The sequence below is a fragment of the Mesoplodon mirus genome (assembly GCF_964341445.2).
Source record: "Mesoplodon mirus genome assembly, chromosome: 11".
NCBI classification, from domain to species: domain Eukaryota; kingdom Metazoa; phylum Chordata; class Mammalia; order Artiodactyla; family Ziphiidae; genus Mesoplodon; species Mesoplodon mirus.
The window spans coordinates 95,278,354-95,304,937 of record NC_138987.1 but is presented as its reverse complement, the minus strand read 5'-3'; the positions used below and the strand labels follow the sequence as shown (position 1 = coordinate 95,304,937).

Here is a 26,584-nt window from a genome sequence, read left to right as displayed (position 1 = left end):
TTACTACACGAATTTGTTTCTGTGGAGGGAATATTCTTATTCATTCCTCTGCTTTCATAACTTTACTCTTTGTCTTCCTAGGCAAATAATTTCTTCTGTATTAAATGTGTTTAATTTATTTTTAAAAAACACTTTATACCACCAAACTTCTTATTACAAAATGGATTAGTAGCCATCCCAGCATGCCTCTAGACACTTCTCTAGGCCTGTTAGCAGCAGAAAAGAAAATAGTCAGAGCTAGAATCTTTTCAACTTTTCCTCTTTTCTAGGTATACTTGAGACACACAAAGAGACTAAGTATATTCACCAAAAGCTGAATTATTCTATTTTGTTCAATATGTCAAAATCACTTTGATTTCCATAAAAGAATATGACAGAGGCAAACAATATCTATATAATCCTTCATATTTCTCAGCATCCCTTGTAGGTAGGGCAATGAGATATATGCCACTTCCACTGCTGGCCATAAAAGTCACGTGCAAATCTATTCCTTCTTCCCCATGGTAGTAACCTTGAAAGGCACATTGGAGATGGAGTCACAAGATGAAAGCCCAATGAACCTCCCTGACAATGACTGGTCAAGAGGTGTTCTGAACAGCTACTGGACTCACAAGCAGTGTTTGTGAAAGGAAAAAATAAACTGTTATATGCTTAGCCTCTGAGACATGGGGGTTTGTTTGTTACTGCAATATAATTTATCTTATCCTAACTAATTTAGGTATCGAAGCCACAGTGGGTAAAGAGGATTTAAAGTACCAAGACTATTGAAGACTATGACAAAAAAGTATTTGATTTGGATGAGAGACAGAGAGAGAGAGAGAGAGGAAAAGAAATAATAATGGCTTAAAAATTATTTTTTCTGGGGAAAAATATTATATGAAGAAAATTTACCAAGATGTTGCTACAGAGTTACAACATTCAGTACTTTAAAAAATGGCTTTTTATCCCAACCCAACACAGCAAAGCATCACTTTTCTTCTATTATTTTAGCAGATAAATAATTCTCACCCTTACCTCCTGCATAGGTTATAGGTGCTCCTGGATGTGGCCAAAACAGCTGACAAAAATGTGGCTTGTGGATTTTTGAGTTGGTAAAAATATTTAATCCTACAGACTGGAGGAAAAATAATTATTAAAGCATACTGGCAATCCAGTCTGGAGACTAGAATATTTCCTTATGTTTGTATTATACTTTTACTATTATTATACATATAGCTCATAGGATCATCATGAAAATTCCACACAATGGAGAAGAGAGGTATTTTATAAGTATGAAAATGGGGTCACAGAAAGTCCAGATCATCCAGTTAGTGAATGGGAGTTGGGATTAGGATCCACTTCTGATTCCTATTTCTGAATTTTGTCTCCTATGTGCTGATGCCTCTTTAATTATCTTTTGCCTCCAAGAAACTTGAGTATTTTAATTTTGGATGTTTTTCTTTCCTTCTTTTCCCCCCCAAAACCAAACATTAACTTTGTGGCAGAGAGTAATTTTTTGTTTCTTTTCAATTGAGTGTGTAGGGTTGCATATTGGAGATTTTTCTTTTCTTTTTTTAAATAGATTTATTTATTTATTTTTGGCTGCCTTGGGTCTTCGTTGCTGTGCACAGGCTTTCTCTAGTTGCAGAGAGCGTGGGCTACTCTTCGTTGCGGTGCGCGGGCTTCTCATTGCAGTGGCTTCTCTTGTTTTGGAGCACAAGCTCTAGGCATGCAGGCTTCAGTAGTTGTGACTCTCAGGCTCTAGAGCGCAGGCTCAGTAGTTGTGGCACACGGGCTTAGTTGCTCCGTGGGATGTGGTATCTTCCCCTACCAGGGCTCGAACCCGTGTCTGCTGTGTTGACAGGTGGATTCTTAACCACTGTGCCACCAGGGAAGTCCTGGGGATTTTTCTTCACAGTCAGTACACTTTGTTTTGTTTATGTTTTATTGGAAAATATTCCTTTGCCTGAATATCTATGTTCAACTCATCCCTTTTGTGATTTATCCTTTCCTTTCTTCTTTCTCACTGTCTTTTAAGTGTCCTGAATCTCTGCATGCAAAACACAGTCGCACATGTCCACAGTAGCCTGATTCCTAGAGCCCCCCTGTTCCAAGCTTCCTCTTTCTTTGATATTAGCCATAAATACTACTTGCTGTCCTATCTCAGAGTACTTGGGAAACTGTGGGACTCAGAAGCACAGTTGTCAGTGGTGGCAGTGATATGGAATGGGGAGAAAGAAGTCAGAAAGAAATGTTTATAAAGATGCTGCAGTTAGCTAATAAACTGAGTCTTGTTTTTCTCCCTCCACCACTGTCTGATTTATGATCCTGGAGACTCCAGAAGAGGGAGGTTTAAATTGTTCTCAGCTAAGCTGCAGACCTCATCAGCTAAGCTGATGTATGCTTTCCTCAAGGTATAATGAGAGTTTTCAGTCCTTTTTGGTAGAGATAAGATTTAATCTCACAACCTGGATAAACTTCCTTTTCATAACTCTGCCTAATTAAAGATACACATTTGAGCTAACGTAACTAAGGCATGCTAATGTTTCTACTCCAAGTTTTGTAAATCTTTTCTTTATGAACAGCTACTTTCAGTTTTCCTGAAATTTTACTGCACTGAAGGTGTTGGCTGAAGTAATGTACTTTGTGTATTTAGTCATTTACTCAATCATTTATTTATTGTGAAAATGACTATTATAATGGCTGTCAATAGGGAACTCACCTTTCCAAGGGTGTCAGAGGTGCTATGGGAAGTATTTTGTTTTTCTCACATATTGGAATCTCTGAGAATCACTGAGAGGGGAATATGACAGTGATAGCTAGTTTTGGGATCAACTTGGTTAAAGTGGTGGCCCTAAAAGTATACCCCTTGCTGTTTAAAGTGCCAGAGAAATTCATGATTGACTCTCTGTGTGTATACAAGTTCTCTATGCCTCTGAGATTTCAATATTTTTCTGTTAATCACAGGTTTTCTTTTTGGTGAGTGGGAGGAAGATCAGATTTTAGAGCTTAGAAATCCATTTGTTCTCCATCTTAACAAAGACTCAGAAATCAAATTTAGTTATGTTTTTAGGAAGACGAATTACCTCAAAGATACTGTAAACGTCATCATCACTCAGGACCTGCTTTGGTGTGTAAATGATTCCATTGTGAGTTATATCTTCTGCATTGATGCATTTTTCCCCATCTTCATTCACGGGACCTCCATATCTAACACTAAGGATGCTCTTTACTGGTAGCAAATCATAGACCTGCAAAATAGAGAGAACAAAGGAAAAACTCTTATTTATTTTATTTATTTTATTTTGATTGTGAAAATGTTCAACCTGGAGTTTAAGAGGTCATGGTGCTTATTTAACACTCCCATACCAACATTATACAAAGTGACACAGAAATCATGGGGAGATATTAAGGGTTATGGATCCTAATCCTCTTCTTGTACAAAAGAAATTAATACATAAAGATATCAAATTAATTGATCAAAGACTCAGAGCCCATTTTGGCTGAGTAAGTATAAAACTCAAGTCTCTTTGTCTCTCAGCCCAAACGCCTACTTTTAAAAGAGAGCAAAAATGTAGACAGTACAGAGAAACATAATGAAAGAATAAAAGTCATTCCTACCCATCACCCAGAAACAACCTCTGTAAATACTTAATTCATTCCCTTTTCCCATTTTATATGATTAAGTTCTTGCCAAGTTTTTTTTTTTAAGTCTACTATTTTAAGACCAATTTTAACTTGGAAAAAAACTAGGTACAGGGGTAACCTACAAATAAATCCATTCCAGTTCAGTTTTTGCCCAGAAGCTAGCATACGGCTACCTGATCAGTCATCTAGTGTTCATTAAGCACGCAGTGACTCCACGCAGACCTGCTGTCATCTCTTATCTAAGCCACTACAATAGCCTCCTAACTGCTTTCATTCTTGCTCCCATACTCTGAGTGGCAAACAAGACCTTCTTACCAAATAAAGCTAAATCACTCTCCTGCTTAAAACTCCTCAGTGATTTGCCACTACATGTGCTGTCAACTCCTAACTCCACTGCCATCTCTCAGAGCTTGTCATGATCTTCTTCACTTTCCATTCCACCTACCACCTCTACCATCCTCTTCTCTCACCATTACGTATAAGGTAATGATGAACACTGCAGACTTATTCTGACTGCAAGACCTACAGGCACACTGCTTTCATTCTTTGTAATGCCTGCCCCTGCCCCCCATTATCTGACAATCTAAGAAGACACCCCTGATCACTAACCACTATATCAAAAATTGTTCAACTCTTTTCTTTAGCTCAACATCCTGTTTATTCCTTAAATGATACTTATCAAAATTTAGAACTATCATATGTTTATATGTTTTTGTTGCTTGCCTGTTTAATAACTCACAAGACTATACGTCTAAAATGGTCAAAGACCACATCTGATTGTTCACCATAAAAACTCCTATTCCTGGAGCAGTATCTATCCCGTAATCCAGACGCAGGGGATATTCGTTAAATAAATAAACGGACAACGAAGACTGTAAACTATTGGGCCCTTTTGGAAATTCTTCATTAGAAGAAACTTTTTTTTTTTTTTTTTTTTTTTTTTTTTTGCAGTACGTGGGCCTCTCACTGTCGTGGCCTCTTCCGTTGCGGAGCACAGGCTCCGGACGCGCAGGCTCAGCGGCCATGGCTCATGGGCCCAGCCGCTCCGCGGCATGTGGGATCCTCCCGGACCGGGGCACAAACCCATGTCCCCTGCATCGGCAGGCAGACTCCCAACCACTGCGCCACCGGGGAAGCCCTATAAGAAACATCTTTAAAAGACAAGTTTGAATGGAAACTCTCTTTTGTCCATACTTAAAACCAATGAGTAAGTGCCTGTTTTTTAGAGAAGACTTAAAAACCTGGCATTTCACATACTATCTTGAATTGTAGTGTGTTAGACATGACACTGAATAAAATTTGGTTCAAATCCCACCTTTAAAATATAGTTTTGGCATGTTCTTTCTATAGTTGCTTAATTTATCCTGGTTGTGTTTTCTTCATTCATAAAATTAAGGTAATAATATCCACGTTAAGGAATTATTATTCATTTATTCGTTCATTAAAAATGTGTTGAGGGACTTCCCTGGTGGTCCAGTGGTTAGGACTCCACGCTCTCACTACCGAGTGCGTGGGTTCAATCCCTGGTCAGGGAACTAGGATCCCGCAAGCCATGCAGTGTGGCCCTCCCCCACTGCCAAAAAACAAAAAAAAGAAATGTCTTGAGCATCTTTTACACGTAAGGACTGTGCTAGGCACAGGGAATGTAGTAGTGAACGAGACCGCTCACTCTTTTATACGTTATAGCAGAGAATGAAGTAAGATGACCTGTGTGAAGCACCTTGTGCAATGTCTTTTTTGGAACTGAATTGAATCCAAACTCATATGTGACTTACTACACTATGCCTGACACGGTGAAGAACTTGTCCTTTGCAGTTATAACTTCCAGCTTCCCAAAATGGTCATATCATGTGTGCATTTTCTGATATGCAAGACTGAAATGGGACTCACTGACTGAGGTGAGACCTCAGCTTCAGGATTCATTAGCAGGACACTCTGGTCTACTGCACGGAGAGCACAGAGGGAGTAAGCAGCGCCTGTGACCTTCAGGTTGGTATCTGAGGCTGGCAGGCCCCGGGCTGAAGAGAAGCTCAAATTTACCTGTAAAGAGGATATGGTTATAGCCACAAATTGTCGAATTGTTACAATCTTAAAACTCTCTTCTACCCCAGGGTAGGACTAGTCCTTTCCACACTTCCTTTCTCTTCATCCATGTTAGAGAAGCGTTAAGGGGTGAATCTGCCTGGCAACTACCAGTTGACCAACTCTGGAATAAACTGGAAATGTGGTTCGGTTAACTCAGGTTTCCCACTCTTTTTATAACCAGTGAAATATAAATTGATGTTGATCACAGTAAAAGAGAACCTTGAGTGGGAATTGGAATGCACACGCTAACAAAGATACATACCTATCTCCATGCAGTGTTTTTGTGATGAATGTGTGCAGTTTGCACGGGGCTGTGAAAAATCCTATTCCACCTCTAAGACCAGCCAATGAAGTTTCCTTCAGTTGGCCCTCTTAATCACCTGGCATTCTAAAGCGGTGTAGTACTGTTTATCAGGATCAGGAATTTACTCGTTAATTTAAAAAACTAAACATCTAATATGCATCCTAAGAGTTAATTCATTGACAATATTCAAAGGACTGTGAATAAAGAATAAGAACTACAAAATAATGAAAAATTGTGCATAATTTTTTTCAGAGGTTTGACTGCTTGGCCAGTAGAAATTCATCGGTAAGTGAATCTATTGGTTCCTTATGTTTATGTTAGAATTTTTTGAGTAGAATCTTGAGTAAATTATAAAATAATTTGGAATTTAGTTACTGCAGTAGCATCCGTTAAGCTTCCAGGTTCTTGAACTGAAAGCTGATTTGGACTGGAATGAAATAGTACATTCTGTTAAATAATATTTGACTTGGATTGCTGAATTTAACCTATGATAATCTGCTATGTGGTTTACTGAATTAATGTAACACTTTGGATTCATGTATATCATAAGACATATATGAAAAAAAAATAATTGATTTATCCTCAAGGTGCAGTAGTATTCATCTCTATAGTTCAATATATTATGAAAACACCGCTTTTGGAGAATTCTATTTTAAATATGTTTGTTTTTATTTTTAGAAAATTTAAGTTCATTAAAATATGTTTGTGAATGTCCGTGCCAAATGAACAAGTGAGTTATTTGAGATTATAACCACTGAAAATACTCCTAACCAAGAAATGGATATGCTTGAAAATGTAAAATGTTCTACTGATATGAGAACCAGAAAAGAACTTTAAGGCATATTTTGAGAGCCTGTACCTATCCATATTAATCAATGTTATCCTTAATGAATAATTATTTCCAGTTAGGAATAACAGACAATTTAAACTGTTACATAATATTTAATGTGTATGATAAATCTGTCATTATTAAAGTAAGAAAGTGGTATATGGATGGTGAATAGAAAACAGGTTTCCTCTTTCCAACAAAGATAAAAAAATTATTTAAAGTATATTGGTTTAAAGAAACACAAGTCTCAGACAGACCTGGATCTTTCCTCACATTCTCAACCCACTTTTTACTCTGCTCATCATCCTGTCAGGATGTCTCACTTCTAGGGTCCTTAACTGTTAACTTTAATAACTCTCTAACTTTTAAACACATAGTCAACTTTCTTCTGAATACTGCAAAAATCTTCATCTATATTTATCATAGCTTATCTCCATCTCTGATCAATGATAAGTGGAAAGATATTTGATGTGAAGTGATTGAATATAATGTCCATGGACTTTTGCTTCTATGTGGAAGTTTTATGATGTGACACATAAGCTGTCATACGTTTTTGCACCAGAGTGAAACCACTGCTGGGGTGAGTAAAGTGTGCTGAAAGCTGTAGCATAAGATGGCCATTCCAAGGTTTAACAAAAAACTAACTATCCATGATTAACAATAAAGACATTGAAGCTCGAAGCAAAAGTCTCTTCTAGGTTTATATGCAACACACAGAACATCCAAGCAGAACACAAATAATGCTCTTGGACACCTGTCCAGGTTTAATAGCATTCTTTAGTAAGATGGAGTTGAAAATTTATTTAGAATCCACTGTGTATTTTCTTAGATGATTGTATGTTAAAAAAGACAATCTAAATATAATTCTCATTGTAGAAATGTTCACTTCCTGTAAATGCATATTGTTTTAATCTTCATAAAACTCATGTCAGAGTCCTTGTAGGTATATTTTAAAAAATATATCTGAAGTCCGTGGATCCTAGTTGATTGTTAATGTTAAGATTACACAGAAAATTCTGTTGGGATAAAGCTTATTAATATCTCAGTAGGCTTCTCATTACAGCTATGCATTCTTTGGAAATATAAGAAGATCCCCTATGCAACTTAGATTTTTATGCTACAGTCATTATTAGAGTGCCCAGGCTATGTTTCTCAAAATGGGATATACACATATACCCCTGTTCTGTTTCAAATTCAAAGTGAATTTAACTCACAATAAATTACTGATTTCTGCAGTAGTACATGGAGGTGTGTCAGGGGGATATGATAGAATAAAACTGACATCACTGTGAAGCATCATTTTTAGTTGAAAATTTGGGGAACAAACATTTCAAAATTAAAACTATTAAAGGTTAATTGTAGAATATATTTTGAATTCCACATGAATTTTCAGATAAAGCAATAGAAAAAATTGTGCTAATGGCCACTTGCTTTGAACTACTCCTCTAGACCTCCCAGGGCTTAGCGTCAATCTTTCCTTTAGAGGTCCTTTGGCAGAAAGTTTTAGGAGCACTACATGGCAGTTTTTTAACGTACATAAGTTCCTTATTTTCCATACTTCAAAAGGGGAGATGAAGAAAAGGACTGGGCTTAAACAAAACACCCACCTTATTGGCAAAACAGTTTTCAATCTCGAATTTCTCAGTATCTGCAATAACTTCTCCACTAGGTAAAATAGTATAAATAAGCAACTGGGCTGTAGGAGCAATGTCTGATTCCACTTGAAAGGAGAAGGAAAATACCCCTTTCACTGGAGAGTAAAGAAAGTTCAAGATAATAGATTAGGAAGAGGGAAGAGCTTCAATTTGATAAAGAAGAGGTTCTCAAATTATTTAACTTATTTACATTTGGAGCATATTGAAGTAAGACTTGCATTTATACCATTTTGCGTGCAGTAGTATTCAATAAATATATGCCGAACTAATTATATTTTCCCTTAAAGATGTAGGTTAAATTGTTCATTTCCTCTGCGGAAGTAGAAAAGGACATTTAGTGAATGTCTCTATTTTTAAATTAAAAAAAAAACTTATTAAGAATTCAAGAGAGAAGAACTTTTAGACACCTTTAATGATCTCTATCTATGATCCAATCAGCACAGTTCTTGTCATATGCATGAGGCCAAGTCAAAGAATGCAGCATAGTCTCTACCTTCAGGCCATTTAAGACAGAGCCGAGGGCTTCCCTGGTGGCGCAGTGGTTGAGAGTCCGCCTGCTGATGCAGGGGACGTGGGTTCGTGCCCCGGTCCGGGAAGATCCCACATGCCGGGGAGCGGCTGGGCCCGTGAGCCATGGCCGCTGAGCCTGCGCGTCCGGAGCCTGTGCTCCACAACGGGAGAGGCCACAACAGTGAGAGGCCCGCGTACGGCAAAAAAATAAAATAAAATAAAATAAAACAGAGCCGAGATACAGGTACAAATAATCACATACAAAACAGTATGCCTCTGATTTTTATAAAAGAATTCAATGCATTTATCTTAGTGGTTACTTTCTGTGTGAATTACATAGTGTTTAATTCATGTATCTGCTTAATCTTCTCATAAATGTTCTGTTTTATCTTTGTAGCATAAATTTCTTTAAAAACTGTAGCCTTCATATATCTATAGAAGATCTGAGGGCAGCTTGTGGTGAAAATACACAAAAACAGCAGGGTCAAAATAAATTTGAAACAATGATACTGAAACCATATGAAATTGGATTTCTGAAGCAGGGTTAAACAGAGGCAGGAATAAATTTTATTAAGAAGCTATAACAGGGCTTCCCTGGTGGCGCAGTGGTTAAGAATCCGCCTGCCAATTCAGGAAACATGGGTTCGAGCCCTGATCCGGGAAGATCCCACATGCCGCAGAGCAACTAAGCCTGTGTGCCACAACTACTGAGCCTGTGCTCTAGAGCCCATGAGCCACAACTGCTGAAGCCCGCATGCCTAGAGCCCCTGCTCCACAGTAAGAGAAGCCACCACAATGAGAAGCCCGAGCACCGCAATGAAGAGTAGCCCCTGCTCACCACAACTAGAGAAAGACCATGCGCAGCAATGAAGAACCAATGCAGCCATAAATAAATAAATAAATAAATAAATAAATAAATAAATAAATAAATAAATAAAAAAGAAGCTATAACAGATGGTTAAACACTAGAGTGCTTAAATTTAACACTGAGTTCCCCGGAAATCAAAGACAAATGGAAAAGCAACTATTTACATAGTTATCATCAAATAAAATGAAGTATTGTTTCTTAGAGAGACACTTCCTTCTCCCCATTTCACCTCTCAAGATACTCAGTATACTATATAGAATTTAAACTCTATTACAGAAACTGATTTTGAAGAAATTGGCTTAGGAGGCAGTTTGATTTTTGATATGCTATTAGGAACAACCTTACCTGCTCTAGAAAAACCAATATAATGATCAATCCCATAAAAAATCAATGATTAAATGGAGAATTAGAGGGACTGTCCATATTTGAGTGCCTGAATTCAATTTTTTTAAGCAATAAAAGAACTTTTAGCAAGAGAGATTTTACAATATATATTCTTTATTTTTTCTTGGTAGTATTGACTCACCTTGGGTGAATAGGCTTTTTGATCTTTCTAAATATGCTTTGTTAATAAATATTGCTTTAGTAAAATGATAGCCTATAACTATTCAAATGAACAGAAAAAAAGGAAGCTACTTATGAGATTTAGCCTGGGGACATGTAACAAATAAAGAGACTAAATGTACTTATCTTTTCATAATAGATTATTTCTTGAAAAGTTAGTTATTCTTCCTGGGATAACAGATATCAATGGATATTTATGATTCAAGAAAATCTAGAAGGAGAGTATGATCTAAAAGAGAGAGGCAGGAATATTAAGAGAGATTTGAAGATGGTGTGTTGTTGGCATTGAAGATGGAAGAAGAGGCCATAAGCCAAGGAATGCAGGAGGTCTTTGGAAGATGGAAAAGGTGAGGAAACAAGTAATCTCCTAGAGTTCCGGAAGGAATGTAGTTCTGCTCACAACTTGATGTTAGCCCGTAAGACTTCTGATCTACAGAACTATAAGATGATAAATTTGTGTGGTTTTTAGCCAGAGAGCTTCCTACAGAAGCAATAGGAAATGAATGCAAAAACATACAGAGTAAAATTTTTCTTTGGAGATTTTCTGCATTTTTCAATTATTTTCTGCATTTAAAAAATTTAATAATAAAATGAATATATTTTACCTTAGAAATAAAATTTAGAATATAGAAATGCTATAAAAAGGATAAAAAAGTTCTAAATGGACTAAAATGAACCTAGTATCCTTCTTTTATCAGCTTCCTCATCTTTGGTTGATGGAAGAAAGCTGGTGACCATTTCCTCCAATGTAAGAAATAGCTTCATCTTGCTAAAACGTTTAGGATTTGACAATTTGAGAGAAAAAATAGGAAAACTTGAAAGTACTTACTCTCTTCTTGTTTAATGGACAACACATGGGTTCCTGACTGAGCGATGCTTCCTCTTGCTTTGATCTGAAGGCAGAGGGAAATACATGTATTATCATTTTAGAGGGTACTTATTAAACTTTTTTTTTTTTTTTGCTGTACGCAGGCCTCTCACTGTTGTGGCCTCTCCCGTTGCGGAGCACAGGCTCCGGACGCGCAGGCTCAGAGGCCATGGCCCACAGGCCCAGCCGTTCTGTGGCATGTGGGATCCTCCCAGACTGGGGCACGAACCCGTGTCCCCTGCATTGGCAGGCGGACTCTCAACCACTGCGCCACCAGGGAAGCCCTTATTAAACTTATTTAAACATATGTATAATACACAAATAAATAATAACTCACTACTTCAACCCAGAAGTTGTTTTTGTTCACTAAATTTCTCTTTCAATATTTTCCTATACATATAGTTTAAATAATAAACTTTACTTCAAACAACATACTTTAAATAACAAACATAAAATTTTACAATGTTTTAGAATTTTACTTAATATTACTACTTATCTTGAATATTAATGTTTTAAATAACATATTCTTTCAGCAAACATTTTAAGCATCTATTATGCACAAAGCAATATATAGTGAAGGCAGGTATAAAATATATGTAAGTATTCTCTATTGTTGCCTCTATTTAAAAAAACAAACAACTAAAAGTATTTACACTCTCTATGTGCCAGGTGCTGAACTGAACAATTTAGTTTTAAGATTTTTATTTAGTTTTGACTATAACTCTATGAAGTAGGTATAAATACTATCTTCAGTATTCAGATGAGATGATTGACATTTCTCTTTACAAATGAGATTAAGTAAATTACCTGAGGTCACATAACTAGGAAGCAATAAAGCTAAGATTCTAACTTACTGTCAATTTTTTCACTTTTTTATAGAATTAAAAAATACTATTTATAGTTAATGTTCCTATACAGAATTTCCTAAACATAAGTTTTTCTTCTTAAAAAGACTTACTTGGATAACTACCAGCTTTGAATAGTTTAAATTTTTGTACATCAGTAGGTATACTGACCTGAAAAGGATCATATCAATTTATAATATGCCTGTCAATGTAGTTTTCCCTGCAGTTACACCAGTTCTTGAACTTTGTACATTATTTAGAACCTTTGTAGGAATAAAATACTACTGCCTTATTCTTTTAATTTTCACTTCTCCAATTAATGTTAAATTGACATTTTTCCAGAAGGTTGTTTATACTTTTATTTCCTATTGGCTAAGTTCTTGATTTTTATCCTTTGCTTATTTATCTACTGGGTTCTAGGAAAAACAATCTTTTTTGTCTAACAAGGCATTTGTCTTAAGCTCTTTCCTCTTCCATTCAATAATTCCATTGGAACTCAGAAAAAAAAACAAACTTAAAAGTTTCAGTGGAGACCAGAACATAAATGAAAAATTAAAGCATGAATTTGTTAGGAAACAACTTCTCTTCACTCATAAAAACATTATATTGATATAAAGAGCATTACTTAGATAGGAACTCTATCTTTTTAGGGTCTACATAATTAAGAAGAGCTACACTGGCTTTTATTCTTACCAAATAATAGAAGGTTAATTCTTTTTCATCATTCAGAATCTGTTCATTCAGGATGTAGTGTGCCCGAATCTCCTGGGTTTTCCCACAGGCCATGATACCAGCCACAGGTTCAAGGTGAACATAACTCTTGCTTGGGGAAAAAATATGTTTTACAGTGTGCTGTGCTGGTGTGTGAAATTCTTCAAGCCACCAGTTATCAAAACAGAGGTTACTCTGCTTGTAAGTGACCTAATGGATAGAATAAAGATCTTAAGTAGGTTATTTGTTATTAACATATATTATGTATATATTGGTCACTCTGTCATTTACTGAAGATTTTATAAGAATCATGCTTACTTGGTTTCATTATAGGCTGCCTTCCCAAATAAAGCATAATCTCTAAACAACTTTCCCTTAAATTTATTTAAGTTTACACCATACTGATTTAGTAGGTATTATTCACTCATAATCAAGATCAATTACTTTTTCTTCATACCCTTAACACAAAACAAAAATAGTGGTATAACGAGGAAACAAGGCAAAATCTAATTTATATTAAAATTGTAAAAATGTTGAATTTTCAAGAGACTATCAAGATGTTCTAATATTTAAATGTCTCCTGAAACTAGATCATGCTGTAAACAGAGTCTATCTAAAGTAAAAGATTCTGACAGAGAATTTTTCATTTCTTATTATTTAGTTCTCCACATTGCTTAATTTCTGCTTTAGTCTTATCACCTTTTCTTTTCTCCCTGGAGTTCACCTGCTTCCCATGTACCCTTAAATTCTGTGGCCCCAGTGATCTGTGTCTTTTTAGTCCCAGATGCCCCTTTCCACTTACCAAAACTGAAATGAAAGAAGATGTGAAGTTACTGGTATCAATGGAAATGTTCACCAAACCATGCTCATTCGTAGTAAAGCTGGCACGGTATGCAAGTACATCCACGGTGACAACTACAGTTTTATTGGGGATTGGCTGATCCTTCTCATCAACTAGAAGAACCTAGAAATAGGAAAGTGATAACTGGTTTCGGGTGTTATATAGCAAAAACATTTTCTACTCTGTCATATTCGCCTCTTGATGCCTTGGCCACTGTCACTTAACGAAGATCTTAGAATATGAAAATAAGATTTGTTTTCTGGGCTCTAAAATATTTTTCTTTTTGACATTTATATTTAGATAACTTATGAGCATTCAACTGAGAATAGCAAATAGTGGACTCATGATGTTACCTTCCCAAATTTTCTTCATCTCTGGTGTTCTCTATCTCAGTATATAGGGCTTCTATCCATCTGGTAATTTATGCAGGAATATGTAGGGCCTTATTTTTTTGGTCATGTCCTCTCTTTCACTGCCTGTATACAACAGTGCCTATATCTAACCCATTGCCAAGTGCTAACCCTTCCCTTGTTAAACATCTTTTATTCCTATTTACCTCTCTCCAAATCTACTGCTTCTATTCCAGTTAAAACCACAATAATTTTTCCCATCCGGTTTCCTATATCTTTCTATTTAAGTTTATGCAGTCCACCCTCTGCTGCTCTGTCCTTGCTTCAAACCATTTTCTATACAGTTTAAACTACACTGCTCATGTCATTCTCCCTAAAACTTTCAGTAACTTCTCAATCGAAAATTCTGAACATAACCTAAAACACACTTGGTTCTTTGATCCTGAAAGAGCTGTTGTACACCTACAGCCTTGGCTGTTCTCTCATCTTTCTTAAATTTCTGGCCAAGTTATATTCATGCTCCAAGTCTTCAGTTTTCTCATGCTTTTCTCTTGACCTGAAATGGTCTTGCCCCATTATTAATTTCTTGCCAATTTGATACAAAATACTGGAATACCTTAAGACAATATCAAATTCGTATACATCAATAAAATGAGGAAATTGCCTGTAAAGTGTCAATTCAAAGATTAGTTACTACAAAATAAAATGTAAAATGACTAGAAATCTTACATTTCCTTGATAGTTTACTAAATTGAATATCAGTCATAATTTAGCAATATTATGAATATTGAGCCTTGAAACTAAAAAAATTTTTTAAACTAACAATAATAAAAACACTAAATGAAAATATCTTATTCTTTCTATAGAAAATTATATTATAAAATCATTGTTTACAAAGAGGCAATCAAAGAGTATGCAGCCAAACTATACAGGAAAAGTGTATTATAAAGGTGTGTTAGGAAGTTAATTAGAAAGAATATGCTTTTTTGGGGGGATTCTGTGACAGTATTTGCCTTTCAAATTTGTAATTTGTTATATTCTTTTCTTACCCTAAATAAATATTCATTTTTATAATAAATTTTGATTTTGTGATATAAAAATTTGTTTTCTTAAAAGCCACATCCCCCCAATTATGATTATATTGAAAAGATTACTTTACCTGCCCAAAGAAAGGGAGCCCACGTCTGTAATGTGAATCCACTTTTGTAAATTTCAGTTTGCTTAAGGTGTTTGTGATTTCACATGATCCATGTCCAGTTAATTCCAACCCTGAAAAATAATTCAGTGAAGTTGAACTGTTCCATATATTCAGCTCACCTCATACTTCCATCCCATTTTCACTCCATTATAACAAAATACCATCCATATACTCTTTTCTTAGTCTTTCCAGAATTTCTCATGCTTAGAAAATCATTGGTATCCATACTTCCTCAATTCTCTGTTTTCACAAATATTCTGCTTGTTCCACACATGCTCTTGAGAAGTTTTTCACCCCATCTCCTCTGGGATCTTGCTGTATCTTTGCATCTGTTTCACATCCACATCTTCCCCTAACAACTTTCTGCATACATCTTGATTCTTCACATTGGCCTAAAAATATTCTTAAATTTCTGTCACAAACTACTTCCCCAGCAAAAACATTCTTTTCACCACATGGTGAAAAGTATAGCCAATACCCGGTGCTCTTCCATTCAGTGAAGTGTGATCTGTATTTTAACTCCATCATCTAAAACACCGCTCTATCAAGTCTAAAAGATCCTTTATTTTCCCGCAATATGGTATTCTCATCTCAGACCTCATCAAAATGAACTCTCAGAAGTACTTCATACATAAGTACCACTGAAACCCTACCAGTGGCATCTAAAAAAATTGTCCTTATTTCCCCTAACCCTGTGACTTCTAGTTTTATTTTGCTGACTTATCTGATACTATTTCCTAACTGCAGTTGTTTCTGTTCTTGGGCCCCTCGTTGTCTGCCTCTAGCCTCAATTTAGCAATGCTAAGTGAGCTCACTTTCAGAACACTTGCATTTAGTCTTAGGAGGATCTGGAAACAATGAGAATGGTTTTAGATTTACATTTCTGGTTCTGATTTTGTTCTGGCTTTCTTTTGAAATTGTCAAAATGAATTTCATTTTGACATGAATGGAATGAATCAACTTCCATTTTGATCTTCCAAACTGTGATGACTTATCTTTGACACATTCTCATCACCATAGCTCTTTCTCATCTTTTCCTTATCTTGGTTAATGACATTTCTATTTCTCCGGCCCCCAAGTTGTAATCTTTGGGGTCACCTTTGAATAGTATTCTGATGTATCACATTGTAACACATTTTTCATTTAGCCTGTCCTTCTCATGCCTACTGGAATTAACTTTTAAAAAATCAATTTATTTGGGTCATTCTCCTTAAATATATCTGAAGATATCCAATGCTTTTCATAATAAAGTCTAATCTCTCTTTTTTTTTTTTTTTTTTTTTTTTTTTGCGGTATGCGGGCCTCTCACTGTTGTGGCCTCTCCCGTTGCGGAGCACAGGCTCCGGACGTGCAGGCTCAGCGGCCATGGCTCACGGGCCCAGCCACTCCGTGACATGTGGGATCCTCCCGGACCGGGGCACGAACCCGTGTCCCCTGCATCAGCAGGCGGACTCTCAACCACTGTGCCACCAGGGAAGCCCAAAGTCTAATCTCTTTAGTACATGATTTACTTTTCTAAACACCTTAGCACCAGCCTACTTTTTTAAGATTCTTCTGGGACTGAACGCATTTGTTTTATGCCTATTACGCTTTCCTGGTCCTCACTATCTTTCAAAATATTATCCATTCTATTCAAATCTGCTCAAATGTTACCTTTCAAAGCCTTCTTCAGCTCTATATTAGAATTAACTCTTTCTCTTCATGCTCATTTGGCCCTTATTTTTTACATTTCCTGTAGAAATTTTATTACGGTTATATATAATACATGCATACATATATACATAGCCATATATATAATTTCTTTTTAGATTCCTAATTCCTTGAAGGCAGAGACCATTCATTGTCATAGTCCCCAGAAACTATAAAGCATTTTACATGGAATGGAAGTTTGATAAATGTTTAATAAATTAATAAATATTTAAAAATAATACAAACCTGTTCCCTCTTCTCTGACCTTGGCTTCCACTTGTAATTTCATGTCATATCCTTTTTGTCTCAGATGAAATATTTTAGTTTTTACTAATTGTGTGAAACAGCCTTCCTCATCTGCCTGAAGAGAAAGGAAGAGAATTCCTGGGTCCTCTGATTTGTGATAAAAAAAAGTCAGTTACCAACCTATGAACATTTTGTGTTGGCCACAGAAGGAAATTTTACAAATGTTCTGACCATCTTTTGGGTGCTTATCTTTTCCAAAGCCCCCAAATGATACAAAATTTCTTCATTAATCATTGAGTTAATCATTGCCAACCTTTGCCTTCTCCCCTCTCTTCCAAAAGCCTATCCCATTTCTGGCATATTAAACTTCCTAGAGTTTCCCCAATGTGCCATGGTATTTTGTAATTCTATCTCTTTGTGTGTGTGTGTATGTTGTTCCTCAAATAACATTCTTTCTTCCATTCCTATCTTGGCCAACAGTTACTGCTCTTCTAAAGTCATCTCAGACGTAACATGTTCTAAGGAGCCTCTGTAATGACCTCCACCTAAATATCGACTAGGGACCGTATTTTCTTAACTATCTTTTCTTGATATCTAGGACATTAAAAAAAACACATATATTCATTGACTAGATGAATCATTATAGCAATTAGATCTCTAAACTAAACATCAGGTTTCATATTATAATAAAGATTTGTTTTCATTTTTGTACTTATTTACATGAAAATATTTATTGCATAATTAAATTTAATCTTATTTAATGTACTTATATGCAGATATCATGACTCATTTGAAAATAGAAATTAATCCTAGTCTCCCTGATATAGTAAGGATTTTGGCAGCTAGATTTCTCTCATGTTTATCTCGCTTATTAATGTTTATCTTGAGCTTCCTCATCATATTCACCACCCTAGCCTTTCATTTATTTGGTCTCTACAACTTTGATAATTTGCTTTTCCACACCCTTATAGCGTCCGCTCACATTGCCACACCCTGGACTTTTATATACTCTTCCCCTGAAATCAGTATTCATACATTTCATTTTTTAATACATGTCCTACTGCTGTTTCCCTTAGTTATTCTTGCTCCACTTTTCCTCTGATGTAATCGAGGCCTCCAGTTCATCATCCCTCTCAGTCTCCCTCTCCTCAACCTGATGCTAGTTTCAGTCTCCTCTATGCAGGGTAGATTCCATAGGGTGTCATTTGATTCTCCCACTAGCCCAATTCTTAATATCTGTCACATTCTTCTTCTATTATATTTGATAAAAGCCAACTTTGGAGACTTCCACATCCTTTTATGCCCATATACCTGGCATGTCAATTGTGGCCAGAAGGAAATTACAAAACTGGCCAAATAAATACCATTATAAATCCATAAGCCCAACCCTCAAGTTGGTTCCGATCATTGCCAGGCAATCTTAAAATATTTCCCTTACTCCACACTTCCCCTAGGTGACTATTTCAAACACTACTCTCGTATTGTATTGTATTGTATTCTCTATTCTATTATCAGCCACAAGAAAACAAGATCTGGTGTTAGTGTCCTGGGGAGAGTGATTTCCATATACCTGTTGACTAAATTCTTCACAGATACTTTGTGAATGTTTTCCATGGCAGGTAGAACTGTATCGTGAATATCTTCTGCACACATTAATTGTCACCAGACCACGGACGGGCTTTCCATATGTGTATCTATAACAGTAAAGAGTCATACAAAAAATACTTAACATAACTCAGATGTTCTTCACAGGATTTGATCCATTCATATACCCATCTTACTCACTGACAGCAATTGTATTTCCTTCCAAAGCATTTGTACTTTAGAAGCACTTATCCTGAAACTGTGTCTTAATTATCTACAACTCTAAGAGAAAATACTTACTGAATACTGAAATACTTTTTGAAACGCCTCCAAATGGAAAAGTAACAATGCAGTTTTTTCTCAGATCTTTCTTCCCTCTCAGCTGAAGTTTTACTTCAGCTGAGTTTTTTTTTTTTTTTTTTTTTTTTTTTTTTTTTTACTTTCAGAGGCAATATAGAATAGTAGTGAAGAGTTCAGTGTCTGGAGTGGACTGTTGGATTTAAATTCCAGTCTTCTGAAATTTACTGTCTATAGGAACTTGAACAAGTTATTTTATCCTTTATGTGTTGCAGTTTCCTCATTTGTGAAATGAGGATAATTATCCCCATCTCATAGGGTTAGTGTAAGAAAAAAATGTAAATAAGTGCAAGGCACATAAAACATTGCCTGGCACATTTTAAGTGCTCAGTTAATAATTTTTATTATTAGCAGTAAAAGTGTTGTATGCCACCACCCCTGCTCCCTAGTCTGACTTCAGACAAGTTGGGGAGAGAGTCATTCCTTTGCTAACTAAAATACTTCAAAGTCCAGTGATCATTATGGGCAATACAAATAAAGTAGGGAAAATGAAATGAGATGAAAAAAATGTAACTCACAAACTGCAGACGGATACCACAAATTCATCATCTAGAAAACCAATAGTCTTGGGCATTTTCACTTGGACTTCAAATTTGGGCAAAACTGTTATTAATAAAAGAGAAAAAAAATGGTGAGAGTGGGCAGGAGGTCCTGTAAGCAGTAGTAATGATTCTACTACAGAACCTTGTAACAAAGGGTCACATAAAGTGATTTCAATTACAATAAGGGGCATCAGGGCCACTATTGGCAAAGGAGATGCCGTCATAACCATGGGCAGTTGGTACCATGTTAACTTGGTTAAGCTGGTATTATGGTTCCTAGAATCTCCTTCTCTGAATTTGTCCAAGATTTCAAAGGTGGGAGGAAAGTACCATCATTAGTCTCTGAAGATCACCATGGTTAGACGTGGTTACAGGTACAGAGGGGCCAGCATTTTCCAGTTTGTCCTTATTTTTTCCCTCTCTGTGTCCAGCTCTCCTTCCCAACTTCTAAACCCTGCTGACTCACAGAGACCCTAGGCCCACCATCAGCACCTGGTTATAGAAGTACTGGAGTGGTAGGTAGGGAGAGGTAACAGTCTTCCATTGATTCTCCTGTCAGTTTCCCTTCGTGTTCCACTCTGGCATCTGAAGGTGCCCTTGTGAGTTCTGATCTGTCCATCCCCACCAATGCTTCAGGGGGACTGGTTAGTAATTTCCTCTGATCTACCATCTTCTCCTGTTGGACTCTGACTTTTCCAGCCTCTCTCATAGTTGTGTATAAAGTTTGTTATTTCTATAATGAATCCCTGTTCTATAATTCTCATGGCAATTCTGGTGAGTTTGGGGAATCCTGTTTTTGTGATAGGTCTCCTTATCATGGCATGATATATTTAACTTACATTAGAGAATCCACATAACTGATAACTAATAAGATTGTTTCAATGTCTGATTACTATTATTAGAGTAGATTACATGTAGGTCACACACAGCCAGGATGTAATCCCAGGAAATACCTCCTGTTATAAGATATAGATCAAGAGATGCGTGTAGATAACATAATGTATTGGTTAACAATTGATGTTTGAATAGGGTCAGATGGAACTATTAAAATTTCTCTTGCTTCTTGTTGGCTCTGTGATTTTGGTAAATTACTAACTTTTCTAGTATTAATATGTTCGTTTGTAAACTGTAGAAGGTATAAGATCTGCTTCAGAGGGCTACTGTAAGGATTAAATGTGATGGTGCATGAAACGTGCTTAGTAAATATTTAAATAAATAAAAAGGCTTGCTGATTTTCAACTATGATATGCTAGATTTTTGCTTGTCACCTACATGTAAAAATGATCCAATCTTTCATTCTCTAATGTCGTAAATATCTTGGACACATGCAGAATTCTTACCATATTCATTCACCTCAAAATAGTGCTCTATTTTTTCCCCTGACTCCTTCTGCAGTATGACCTTGTAGTGACCCAGTGTGGGCTCCACTGAGAGTGGGAAAGAGAGCTGGTTGAGTCCCCAGTGCAATTTGACACTGTGCCATTGGAAAATCCGGTTCTTCTTGGGATTCTATAGGTAAAAACATCACAAGTTCATAGAAGCAACTGAAATATATAATTTTGAGTAGAGGAACAGCTTTTCAGGGAGAGTGACATTGGGAGTTGGATAATTAGCTGATTGGTAAATTGGCACCAGAGGTATTAGCAAAGGTTTCTAGGAATTCTAGACTGAGCAAAGGACATCTTTCCCAGCTATGAGATATGACAGGTGATAGTACCTCTTTTTGAGATTATGCATACCCATCTTGTTCAGAAATATTGGACGAGCCACTAAATTGCATCATCTCAGGGAATTTTGTTCCTTCACTGATATCTTATCTACTCTCCCCAGGATTTAAGAGAGACAGGGAAAACATTTATTTAGTTTTGGTGAAGTGCCGGTGGGGAAGGTGGAGGTGGAGAGAGGCAATTTAACACAACTGGCAGTGAGTCCTCATCCCAACTGAGATACACAATATATTACCTACCTCAATATAAACCACTGGGAACTGAAAAGAAAGAAATAGTATGAGTGTGAGATAGAGTTTAGAAAGAGAACACCATGACATTAGCATTAATACAGTATCGGGACCAGAGGAAGTAAGCCTGTTCATTTCTTGTCCAAATGAGGAAATGTGGCTCCATTTCATTCACAACACTTTATATGTTTAGTTTGGGACATATGTCTCTTAAGAAGTCATGACTTCCCTTTAATGAAATAATGTACAATTGAGAAACCTACATTTAGGTTAAAAGGTCCTAATAATAGTTTATTTTGCAGATGAAGTTTATCTCTGAGAAATTCTCCATTTCTCTAGGAGACAAATGAAATGCATTTATTTTCTTCAGTTCAATGAAAATAATTGAGTCTTTAAGGGCATAATTTTAACTGAATATTTAATTTGTTTTAAAAATGTGGTTGATGAACTGATCTCCCTTATTCTCCAGCAGCGATACACTTTTGAGATCTTTCTGTGATAGATTTAAGAATCTCATATTGGTCTCAGTTCTCCAAAAGAATAAGTTTTACATTTTTTCCTGTTTCTGCCAATCTTACCCACTGTTGTGACACTCACCATTTCATTCAAAGGGTGAAAATTGACATCCACAGAGACAATGCGGAATCTCACTGAAACATAGAGATTTTTCTCATGAAACCCTCCAATGGGAACTCAGGGTAGTAAGACAGATAACAACGTGCCAGGATTCCATAAATTAATAGAAAACCACACCTCCAACCCTTCAAATTGCTTTTGTCATTTGGTTCTTTATACCTGTTTGTCCTGGTTTGTAGATGGGTTTGTCTGTCTGGACAAAGACTAGGCTTTCTACTTTTGTTATGTGCATCGGCTTCCTCTTTATGAAGTGCTGGGTTGACCCTTTCACCTGCACAGTAATGAACGCTGAGGAAGATGATGACTCCGGAATCTGTAAAACCGAAATGAGCTGAAGAATCTGCCCGGATCCACATCTGAATGTCTCAGCCTTTGTGGTTTTCTCATTTCTCTGGTTAGTCCCATGAAAATTAGTAAGGGATAGGGTCAAGGGTGATGTCCCCTCTTTTTATAGATTATTATGATCGTGTAACATGACAGCAATGAATTGTTGATTTGACTAAAGGAAAAATGTCATTGCAATAAGGTGAACTAATTCTTCAACCTGTTATGACAATTAAGGCAATAACAAGCTCACATTTTCACAGCAATATGGTAGTATTAAAATAATTATTAAATTTTATTTTTCAGTGGTCAGAAACAGCATTACATATTATTGTTGGCAGTAAGCTGGTATGATTAACTATTTAATACTTTAAGTTAATTAAAGGTTACAAGGACAATACATTAACCATCAACCATCTGCGAGATCTTAGAGAAGTCACTTAACTTTATGAATCTATGTGTTTATATCTGTAATGGCATGAACATTATTTTCCTTAGAAGTTTACTTTAAGAACAAAGATAATCATGGTTAAAAAGTCCTTCCGGGCTTCCCTGGTGGCACAGTGGTTGAGAGTCCGCCTGCCGATGCAGGGGACGCGGGTTCGTGCCCTGGTCTGAGAAGATCCCACATGCCGCGGAGCGTCTGGGCCCGTGAGCCATGGCCGCTGAGCCTGCGCGTCCGGAGCCTGTGCTCCGCAACGGGAGAGGCCACAACAGTGAGAGGCCCGCGTACCACAAAAAAAAAAAAAAAAAAAAAAAAGTCCTTCCTATAACCATTATTATCTTTTGTATATTGCACTAGTTCTGTTTGTAAATATTACATAAGTATATTCAGTAGAACTTTATTTTTAGACTCTAATTTGAAGTTTGCTCTGTACTCCTCATTTTTTTCTTCCTTTTGCTTTTTTATTGTTGGGGGTCAGAATGCAAGGCATCAACTAACATGCTCCCTCTGTAATGCTCTCCCTTTTCCCAAGGAGGGATACTGACCATGAAGGAGCTGCAGTAGAAGGAGTTCTTCGCCCCCAGGTCTGTGAGGAGATTCCTGCTCTGCCTCTCATACTCCAGAGTTACTGTCAGTTCCACTGTCTCATTCAGGTGATTAAGCACGACACAGGCCTTCTCGGTAACCCCAGCATACAGCTGTGATGGGACCAGGACTAGGTACTGCCTGCGGAGGAGAGGGGTCTGGGTCAACCATGGAGGGGTTAAAAAGACATCATTACTGTGGTAGTTTTCTAGATGATCTTTGCTATCATCACCAATCAGAGAGCAGAGCCAGATTTCAACAGGAGTGGAGAGGAGTATATTCTTCAAAGACCAATCCAGAAGGCCTTAGAAACTCAGAAAACCCCTACCAAGTTAAACATCAGTATGCTTCTCCTATACTGTGGAAATACTCACTCTCAATATTAGTAAACCTATTCATAAGTTATGGATAAGCACTCCATGAGTTGTTATATATTTTGTATAGAAATAATTTTTAAATTTAGAAATTTTCAATGAATCAAGTAAATGTGATCATACACACGCATGCGTACGCACACATGCACACACACAAATATTATTCAGAAATTCTGGTGTTCATGACAACATGGATGGACCTTGAGGGCATTATGCTAAGGGAAATGAACCAGATAGAGAAAGACAAATACTGCATGGTATCTCTTACAACATGCGGAGTCTTTAAAAAAAAGCCAAACTCAGAAACATAGAGTAGAAAAATGGTTGCCAGGGAATGGGGGATGGAGGAAAATAGGGATAGGTTGGTAAAAGGACACAAACTTTCATTTATAAGTTGAATAAGGTCTGTCTGAGGATGTACTATATAACATGGTGACTATAGTTGATAACATTGTATAATTGAAATTATATAATTGAAATTTGCTGTGAGAGCAGAACTTAAGTGTTCTCACCCCCCCCAAGATATTTGAGAGATAGATGTGTTAGATTAATTGTTAGATTAATCTATGTGATAGATTAATTAAACTCAATGGGGAGAATCCTTTCACAATATATATGTGTTGTACACTTTAAATATCTTGCAATTTTAATTCTCAGTTATATGTAAATAAACCCCAAAAAAACTTTAAATTTTTTTTAGTAACAAACAATATTATTAATCAGTTAATTATCACTGAAACCAGTAAGAAAACCTATCCACATGTGGTCTTGGGTTTCATATGGATGATATCACAAATCTCTTTGTTCCAGGAAACATTAAGAGATAACAATAATACATGGAGAGGAGCTGAATCGTTTTTCACTACTGTTTCAGAAGCAACCTTAGCTCTTTTCTTTCTTCCACTCTCTAGAGATGGAGGAACAACTAGGCTAATCATCAAACATATTACCATATACATCCAGAAGAAAATAGTCTCCTGTTGCGGTTTGCCCATCATTTACAATCACCTAAATGTGCTGCACTTTGTGATGCTCTGCTGGCCCATGACTCTCTCTCTTTCTGAAGTGTCCTGGTCTAGCTGGAAAACTTCTATTGGCTTCATAAGACTCGTCTCAAAAGCAACTTTCTTATGTGGACTTTGGTGATGCCCCTTCCCTTGTACCAGTTCCCATGAAGAGTTAGGTTATCTCTGAGTATTCTCACAGAATCCTACAATGCCTGGTTCTGTTTTTGCATTTTATTTCATTCGCTGTGCACCATCTCTCTATCTCTCTCTTTTTTATACTATGAGGTACTAAGGGCAGGGGCCACATTTTGATAATCTGTATACTCTCAAATCTAATGCCAACCCTTAAAGTTTTGCTGAAGGATTGAGTGAAATGACACACAAACCCTGGCTTGTCTGTAAGTCATGCATCCATCTTGGGAATACCTGCTTGGGGAAGACACAGACACTGAGTCACTTTATAGTGGCCAAGACACTGCAGCCTTTTGCACCAGTCAAAAAAGAATTTATCTTTTTTTGGTAGGAATTCTATATTCTTATTTGATGAATGTTGTAGAATTCTATAATCTTATTTGGTAAATGTTTCACAAATGTTACTGCCCTATATCTCTGAGTTTTCTAGAACTGGAGTATGCCTTTTACCACCTGTGCAATAACAATTTATCAACATTTCTGAGCTTTTTCAACAACAGATAATTTCAGAAGGAATCAGGAAATAAATAAAAAGACGGACATCAAGAAGCTGATAACACAATGGGAAGAGGAGGACAATAGACTTTTCTGGAAATGTTGCTTACGGTTTGGAGGTAGCTGAAGCATCTCTGGGAAGGAGCAAGGAAAGCAGAATCAAGACTGGATTAGGCAGCTGACATCCCCTCATGGTGTAGAGAGGAATAGGAAAGAATGGGACTCTCGAGTCCTTGAACTCTGTTCTTGTTCCAGAATCACTGGTTTTTATTTTGCCTAATGGGCAGTAAAAGTAAATGGCTAACCATTTATTTTTGTAACATATTAACTACTTCCAGTATAAAAAAATCAATTGCAGATCACTTTCATCCACTTGCTCAAATTTTCTCACTTGCTCAAATTTTCTAAGTGCCTGAAAAATAGTATGTTGAGGCTACATTAGCTCTGGTTATTAATCAACACGTTAAATATCTTTAAGGAAAAACAAAGTAAATGACATGATTTGATGAAATCAATCAATATTCTTGATCCTTTTCTTTTTTAACAAGAGCTATTTATGTAAATACATATCCCAAATCTCTTCTTGGTAGACCAGGGAGCATCACATATTCTCCCAAGCTTCATCCAATACAGTTATTTATTGAAACAAAGAAATAAAATTTATCACAGATTTTAAACAAAATAAGTATGAAGATAATCTCTCCTTTGTTTAAAAGCTTAGCTTTTGCTTTTTACAACTATCCTTATATTTGTTTGTTTATAAAGAAAATGAACCCATGTAATGCATTTTTATAGTTTCTTAGTTCAACATCTAGAATATAAAGCCAATAAATTTATTTTATCCTCTAAGGAAATAATCTTTATTTGATGAACATTCTTATTTATTTTACCATGAG

At 36.4% G+C, this 26,584-nt stretch overlaps 1 protein-coding gene across 1 annotated transcript in view; it reads right to left on the bottom strand.

The window, feature by feature from the left end:
- The window catches only part of LOC309811673 (pregnancy zone protein-like), a 41,368-nt gene extending 15,423 nt beyond the window's left edge, over positions 1-25,945 (bottom strand). The window contains exons 1-17 of the mRNA XM_082634672.1: positions 25,799-25,945; positions 23,581-23,761; positions 22,426-22,579; positions 22,228-22,280; positions 21,640-21,660; positions 21,014-21,182; positions 19,650-19,734; positions 18,761-18,884; positions 17,191-17,305; positions 15,217-15,326; positions 13,669-13,830; positions 12,849-13,076; positions 11,272-11,335; positions 8,453-8,595; positions 5,518-5,667; positions 3,066-3,230; positions 1,015-1,114 (exon numbers count right to left, since the gene is read on the bottom strand). Of these exons, the coding sequence (XP_082490798.1) occupies positions 1,015-1,114; positions 3,066-3,230; positions 5,518-5,667; positions 8,453-8,595; positions 11,272-11,335; positions 12,849-13,076; positions 13,669-13,830; positions 15,217-15,326; positions 17,191-17,305; positions 18,761-18,884; positions 19,650-19,734; positions 21,014-21,182; positions 21,640-21,660; positions 22,228-22,280; positions 22,426-22,579; positions 23,581-23,761; positions 25,799-25,881 (2,107 nt within the window). The 5' untranslated portion in view covers positions 25,882-25,945. The remainder of the gene's footprint in view (positions 1-1,014; positions 1,115-3,065; positions 3,231-5,517; positions 5,668-8,452; positions 8,596-11,271; positions 11,336-12,848; positions 13,077-13,668; positions 13,831-15,216; positions 15,327-17,190; positions 17,306-18,760; positions 18,885-19,649; positions 19,735-21,013; positions 21,183-21,639; positions 21,661-22,227; positions 22,281-22,425; positions 22,580-23,580; positions 23,762-25,798) is intronic.
- Positions 25,946-26,584: the final 639 nt, after the last annotated feature.